We start from the raw sequence: 7,463 nt of genomic DNA, 5'->3' as shown, positions 1-7,463 counted from the left end.
ACACACACACACACACACACACACACACACACACACACACACACAGAAAAATCTACGCATATATATATACTTTTCTTTTTCTTTCGCGACTTTACTTTCTGGGTCTAATGTGAACTGTCTCTGCTTCAGCCCAAGACCGAGCAGAGTGTGAGTGAAATCAGTGGAGATGTAAAGAAGCTGATTGAGTGTCTGTATGACAGCATGACGGAGTGCATCTATCAACACCCCATCACCTCCTTCACTGTGGAAACAGAACCTCAGGCGGTGTTCGACGTGGACATCCTGGGGAAGGGTCGCGCAGCCTTGGAGAGCGCTAACGATGAGCTGGGTGAGAATTTATTCATTTTATATTTTTTTTACACTTTAATAGAGTTTCCTTACTGGGGCTCTCTTAATTAATGGAGCATTATTGAGCTTCATCCTCTTTTAATCTCTGCTTTTACTTTCCTCAATCAGTCTTTTATTGCATTTAATGAACTGTGACCTGCCTCTCTCTTCTCTTTGTCTGCTCTTCCTTTATGCTGCTTCTCAGTCTTACAGTGGTCTGTGAGTACACTGCTAATAACGTCACATGATGCATGACATTATTACTTAGCTGGTTGAAGTCACAGGACGGCAGTGATGCTGCTGATTATCTTGCACGTGCATGTGTGTGTCTAATGTAAAACCCTAAAGAGATAAAGGCTCAGTCGATTGAAGGACTGAATAAACTGATCTGAGTGATATTTGAAGCCAAGATTTTTGTTTTGTTTGTTTCTGGTTGACTAAAGGTTTTTAGTCCTTGTACCTGACCTGATTTTCTTTGTTAGTTAGTTTGTTAAGATTTGTAACACACAGAAAACAAGGGACTGAACCAGTGCTTAGTCCACACATGGCAAAAAACTTACAACATATTATTTTATTTTTTATCTTTAAGCGCTTAGTTACAGGCAGTATGTCATAAAATCCCAGTTTTACAGGCATAAAATGGTATTTTTGTACCCATGAGGTGATTCTTAATGAGCTATTAACTAAAAATTTGGCGTATCTCAGCATGGTGTGTAGTTTGTCCTTAAAAAAATTGAGTAAACTGGGGAACAAATGACTTATTGGCAGACCTAAAAAAAAAAGAAAGGTGAATGGTATCTGAAATGGAGTAAAAGCAGAAAACGCTGTCAGTCATGGACGGGCCTTCCCGGAGCCCTGACCTCAGCATCACTGAACACTGTGAGATCATCTTGTCATCGGTTTTATAACTGTACCGACTCTATTTTTGTCTTAAATACTATATTAACATTAACATGCAAATAAATTAGAAGTGGCTTGAGACATTACTGTATAAGATAATAAAAGCAGTTAAGTTATTTTCCTAGAAAAAGTTGGATGCAGCGGTTAATCACACTTTAAAATCATTTTTGTTTCCCTAGTGACGCTGATTTTATTTAAGGATCATTGCTAAGTTAAGGTGTGTCATTTCTAAGTCGTTCTTGGTTTTATATTTTCTTACTTAAATTATTGCTATTTACCGCTCTTAACTAACCATCTTTAAAATCCATTGCAGTCTGTCCGAAATGCAGCTGCACATCTTTTAACTGTTTCCAAGAAGAGATGTCTTGCATCTTTATTCACTCTCTGTTAGCTTTAGAGTCAATTTTAAAATTCCCCTTTTAGCTTTGAAGCTAAAGCGCTCCAGTATATCGCACTCGGTGTCTCTCCTTCGGGTTTATGAGCCCGTTGTAACATGATCTTCTATTCGCCGACCTGGAGCTGCAGTCACACTGCGGTGAAAGCTGTAGGCTGACAGAAACAGCCAGTTGCAATTGTTTGACCAGACGACCTTGTGTCCTCTTCAAACTCCTTAATTTTTCCTTTAAATAATATTTAAAGTTCAAGGAAATCTCCAGCCATACGAACAAGTCAGTTCTGTCATCTGTGCGTAACGGCGATTTTCTGTGTAATGACCCAGAACTGTAAATTCATGTGTCTGCACGCTGAGTGATTATTTCCTCCTAATAATGTGAACAGGTTTCAGGCTGACACCAGCCACAGCGACAGAACGTGGCGTGCGTTCTTATGTTCATGCTCTGCTTATTCGCTCAGCTTCATTAACATTCACAAGCAGCTCAAAGAAATGAGAATCATTTCAGTGCACGTACTTTGTAGGCGCTGCCATGCTCGGCTGGTGAATTGAGGAGATAATTTAAAAAGAGGTATATGTGGAATTTGTTCTGACTACAGCTGCTTCGAATCCTTATGAAATCAATTTTACACTCAGTGTTTTGGTGTTTAATAGATGGGACACAAGTTTGTTATGCAGTGTGGATCCTTGGAATACTAATTGTAATGTGTTCATGCTAAGTACTGTTTAAGTGCAGTGGAAGTGATCAAATTTATGTGTAAACGAGCCAAAACCATCTCAGAGTTGTCGGCTTTCTTGTGTTTTGAAGCATGTTTGAATGCATGGTAGTGTGTCGATTGATTTTTGTTTCGCCCGAGGGTTAAATGATATTTTTCCAAGTTTATATATAGAGAACAATTCAAGGGAAGAAATGCTGACCGAAGCACTGTGCACCTTTTTTAGAAGAGCACGTTTTGAATCGATAGTAAATGGATGGAAACTACTCGGTGCTCTGTGGTTGTTTTTTTCAGTATTGAGGAACTTTATGTATGCACTTTTGTGGTTGGTGCAGGCTTGGCCTTTGACTCCTGGGATCTGGACTACTACACATCGATGTTCCAGAGGATTGAAAGGAACCCCACCAGTGTGGAATGTTTTGACCTGGCCCAGTCCAATAGGTGGGGTCGTCTGCAGTGAACAGATTGGCGGGACTGCTCTGTGTGTTGTGTGTTTTTGGTATTTATACGCTGCAAGGCTTTCTTTGTCCTTCCCAGTGAGCACAGTCGTCACTGGTTCTTCCGGGGGCGGATGGTGATCGACGGGAAGGAGCAGAAGGAGACTCTTTTCAGCCTCATAATGGACACGCAGCGGCACAGCAACCAGAACAACGTCATCAAGTTCTGCGACAACAGCAGGTAGTAGTGGCGACAGCAGGGGCGAGCACACTCGTGAGCGTGTCTGTCTATTTTGGCTCACTGTAAATTTTCTGTGTGTGTTCAGTGGCATCAAAGGCATGGAGCTTGAGTTCATTTACCCAAAAGACCCATCCCAAGCGAGCCCGTATGAGACTCGGCGCTCACTAAGACATGTCATCTTCACAGCAGAGACGCACAACTTCCCGACTGGTTAGGGCGCAAAAAGTTTTGTACTTATTTAAAATGCAAGTTTCTGTTTTTACCTGAGATTAATCGTGAGCTGGATGGACATTTTAGGTGTATCACCGTTCAGCGGAGCAACAACAGGGACTGGTGGTCGTATCAGAGATGTCCAGAGTGCCGGACGAGGAGGCCACGTCATTGCTGGCACTGCAGGATACTGCTTCGGGAACCTGCACATACCAGGTCCAAGACTCTATGCATCTAATGCATCTAACAAATTTCCCACGTGTGGGACTAATAAAGGTTATCTTATCTACTATTTAAGGGCAAGCTTTAAAACAGCTGTCCCCAACCTTTGTTGCGCCACGGACCGGTTTAATGTCAGACAATATTTTCACGGACCGGCCTTTAAGGTGTCGCAGATAAATAAAATAAAAATAAAATGATACAACTAAGACAAAAACTGTTGTGTTTTGTAAATACTAAACGCGAATTCACTGTCTAACTTTATTAGCATCGTCCTCCTGAAATGCAGCAACAACATTGAGAGTAACGTCCTCCTCTCTCCCCCTTAATGCTCTCTGGTTGCTATGGTAACATGTAAATATTTCTTTCAAAATAAGACGCACAACTACAACATGGGAAAAGACCCCAGGAAACAGAGTTGACGATAAAAACCCTGAAAATCATAAATTTCACACCCGAGCATCAACTCTCTCGTGGTTTCATTAAAGTATAATAATTTTCTCTTTTAAAGGTAAAATTGAAGAATTTGACCACATGCATTTAGATAAACCTAGATGTCATCTGGATAACAGTTAAAAAGAATCTGAAAGTCTTGAATGATTTGCCACACACTTGGCATCTGTACAGAAAATGGATAATGGTCTAATAATGAAACCCTGAGGCATAGGGCTGCCACGATTAGTCGACTAGTCACGATTATGTCGACTATTAAAATCGTCGACGACTGATTTAATAGTCGACGCGTCGTTTGAAGCTTTGTAAGATCCCAAAAGACGCAGGAATAAGTAGTAGGATTTAAGAGTGTAATAACGGACTGAAACAGAAGATGGCAGCACTGCATGTACAAGGATGCCAGCTGCCGTTAAACCCCGAAGAAGAAGAAGAAACTGTCCCAGAATTCATAGCGCAGCCCAGCTCAGTTTCCAACAATGGCGGCAGCTAGCTAGTTTTAATTTTACTCTTATTATTCTTTCTGGGTTACAAAATAAAAGTTTAACATATTTTCAGGCGAGAATGTAGCTGTGTAAACCTCAAATATCTGCTCAGTTTATCAAGACACCAAATATTTTCAAAAGCGCTCCGACGTTTTCGGAGACGTCTGTTACTCACTAGCTCGTTAGCGAGCCGGGGGCAAGGCTAACTAGAGCCGTGAGAACACCGGACTCCCGGCAGATCGTTTTCAAACCCACCGCCGTCTTTCGCTACTCAGGTTAAATATATATAAGTCACTTAGATAACTTAACAATGTTATTGTTTGGCTTTTTTTAGTATTTTATTTGTTCCTGAGTAAATCGGTTTGGCTGAGATTAAAGTTATAGTTTTTACACAGCTGAATAAACGTCAAGCAGACAGCTGATTATCAGAAGTGTGAGATGCTCCAGAATTTACTCCAGTGTCCTGTTATATTTTAGATAGCAAGGAGTTTATTAAACTTCACTGAACCAATCTGCAAATTTCATTAAAATTTAATAAACTATCATCTTGTCTTTATTTTTAGTTAGCACAGACCTTAAACACTTAAAGCTGTAAGCTAATGATAGTTATATAAGAGCAGATGCTGCTGGTGCAATAAGCTGTACCTTTTACGTCCAATGGATGATGATCTGATTAGTCGACTAATCGCAAAAATAATCGGTGACTAGTCGACTATCAAAATAATCGTTTGTGGCAGCCCTACTGAGGCACAACATGCCAAACGTAAAATAGATGGATTTTTGTTAATAAGGTATCAGAAAAAATGGTTGGACTGTGCTGCACAGAAACTGACCTTGAGTCAACATGTCTTTCCATCTGTAGGATATGATCTCCCATGGGAGTGTAAAGGAGAGGGATGGGAGTATCCCTCCACCTTTGCCCCTCCTCTGCAGGTGGCCATTGAGGCCAGCGATGGAGCTTCGGACTACGGCAACAAGTTTGGAGAACCTGTCCTCTCAGGTAGGACGACCGTACACACTAAACACATAAGTTTAAACAAGAATGCAAATCCAATACTATCTCTGTTGTTGCAGAAAATTCATTTTGTCTCTTTTCCTCAGACTGCTTCCCAAAAACATTGCATCTTTAAATCTGTAACCTGTTTTCTAACATAACTGTACAAATTTATGAATGACTATTGAATTATTTTGGCACTTCTTTAATATATAACCCTCCTTTAGGCTTTGCTCGTTCCTTCGGCATGCGGCTGGCTAATGGGGAGCGACGGGAGTGGATTAAGCCGATCATGTTCAGTGGTGGTCTCGGTTCTATCGAAGATCTACACGTGAAGAAAGAAGTGCCAGAGCCTGGTGATGCTTTAACACACTGTGTGAAATGACATTAATCAATTCAGAGGCTATATTTACACACATTGATCAGAGACTCTCTGCTGCTCTGCTGTCCATCAGGAATGGAGGTGGTGAAGATCGGGGGGCCTGTGTACAGGATCGGTGTAGGAGGAGGAGCAGCCTCTTCTGTTCAAGTATGAACACTACAATTAATCAATGACCTCGCGTGACGTGAATGTTTTTCAGTATTTAAGTACATGTAAACTTGTAGGTCCAGGGGGACAACTCCAGCGACAGGGATCTGGGTGCTGTCCAGAGGGGAGATGCTGAGATGGAGCAAAAGATGAACCGTGCTCTCAGGGCATGCCTGGAAAGAAGTGGCGGAAATCCAATCTGCAGTATACATGATCAGGGGGCAGGAGGAAATGGTGAGGAAAATGTGGCTTCTTTAAGAGGTTATATAAAGAAAGGGAGAAAAACCAAGGTATTGAACCTATACTCTTTCTTTTTTTTAGGTAATGTGCTCAAGGAGCTCAGTGAGCCAGCAGGAGCTGTGATATACTGCAGTAGATTCAAGGTAATCACCACATGAACACAGCTTTCTGTTTGTGTTTTTAAACACATTTCTTGTATTTTCTTTTAAATAGATAAATGCCTGGATTTTTTTATGCTTTGTGTTGTAGAAAGGTGACCCCACACTGAGTGTGTTGGAGCTTTGGGGGGCTGAGTATCAGGAGAGCAATGCCCTCCTGCTGCAGCCATCAGATCGGTCCTTCCTGGAGAGGGTGTGTCAAAGGGAGAAGTGTCCTGTTGACTTTGTGGGAAACATCACAGGAGACGGCAAGGCACGTTTTAGACTGGCTCGAGTCGATAAATGCACATCTATCATACCGGTCATTTCACCTCGTTGGCTAGGTCATAATGCCACAAGTGTCTCACTGAGTAAATCCACGCTCAGTGAATTACTGATTTCTCACTCAGATTGTTCTGGTCCGTGACGAGGGAGGAAGTGGCGATGAGGCAGACAGCGGGCGTTGTCCTGTGGACTTGCAGCTGGAGTGGGTTCTGGGAAAAATGCCGCAGAAGGAGTTTAAGATGGAGTCACTGGCCCTGAATCATCAAACACTGAGTCTTCCTGCTGGACTGACTGTCAAAGATGCTCTGCACAGAGTTTTACGTTTGCCTGCTGTGGCGTCCAAACGCTACCTGACCAACAAGGTGTGTGTGTATATATACCCGTCTTACAGACTCTTGTTTTTAGAAATAACTTGTGCAGACACTGATTCTCTCTGTTGTCTCTCTCTCCCTCCATCAGGTGGACCGGTCTGTGACTGGCTTGGTTGCCCAGCAACAGTGTGTCGGCCCTCTTCACACCCCATTGGCCGATGTGGCTGTTGTTGCTCTATCACCTTTCAGCCTAGGAGGAGCAGCAACAGCCATTGGGGAGCAGCCAATTAAAGGGCTGGTGTGTCCTGCAGCAGGGGCTCGCATGGCTGTGGGTGAGGCTCTGACCAATCTGGTGTTTGCAAGGGTAACAGAACTAAAGGTGAGTAAATATGCAGAAACAAACAAGCTTAATTAATATATCGCAGATATGCAAAAATGTAAAAAGGTGTATTTTTAATCCCAGCATGATGTAATTATTGGAATTTTATTATTATTATTATTATTATTTTTAAAATCTTGTCAGGATGTGAAGTGCAGTGGTAACTGGATGTGGGCTGCTAAGCTGCCTGGAGAGGGGGCATGCCTGTGGGA

At 42.2% G+C, this 7,463-nt stretch overlaps 1 protein-coding gene across 1 annotated transcript in view; it reads left to right on the top strand.

Annotated features, from left to right (window-relative positions):
* Positions 1-7,463, top strand: part of pfas (phosphoribosylformylglycinamidine synthase) — a 17,348-nt gene that overhangs the window by 3,561 nt on the left and 6,324 nt on the right. Inside the window, exons 5-18 of the mRNA XM_013910615.1 lie at positions 130-328; positions 2,670-2,775; positions 2,872-3,012; positions 3,098-3,222; positions 3,310-3,438; positions 5,239-5,376; positions 5,598-5,726; positions 5,826-5,899; positions 5,977-6,133; positions 6,221-6,282; positions 6,389-6,550; positions 6,687-6,923; positions 7,021-7,251; positions 7,396-7,457. Coding sequence (XP_013766069.1) covers positions 130-328; positions 2,670-2,775; positions 2,872-3,012; positions 3,098-3,222; positions 3,310-3,438; positions 5,239-5,376; positions 5,598-5,726; positions 5,826-5,899; positions 5,977-6,133; positions 6,221-6,282; positions 6,389-6,550; positions 6,687-6,923; positions 7,021-7,251; positions 7,396-7,457 — 1,952 coding nt within the window. The remainder of the gene's footprint in view (positions 1-129; positions 329-2,669; positions 2,776-2,871; positions 3,013-3,097; positions 3,223-3,309; positions 3,439-5,238; positions 5,377-5,597; positions 5,727-5,825; positions 5,900-5,976; positions 6,134-6,220; positions 6,283-6,388; positions 6,551-6,686; positions 6,924-7,020; positions 7,252-7,395; positions 7,458-7,463) is intronic.

This window comes from Pundamilia nyererei, unplaced genomic scaffold (genome assembly GCF_000239375.1).
Source record: "Pundamilia nyererei isolate P.nyererei 1_Seehausen unplaced genomic scaffold, PunNye1.0 scaffold00046, whole genome shotgun sequence".
NCBI classification, from domain to species: Eukaryota; Metazoa; Chordata; class Actinopteri; order Cichliformes; family Cichlidae; genus Pundamilia; species Pundamilia nyererei.
Note: the sequence above shows the minus strand (reverse complement) of the source record. Positions and strands in the feature narration are given on the sequence as shown.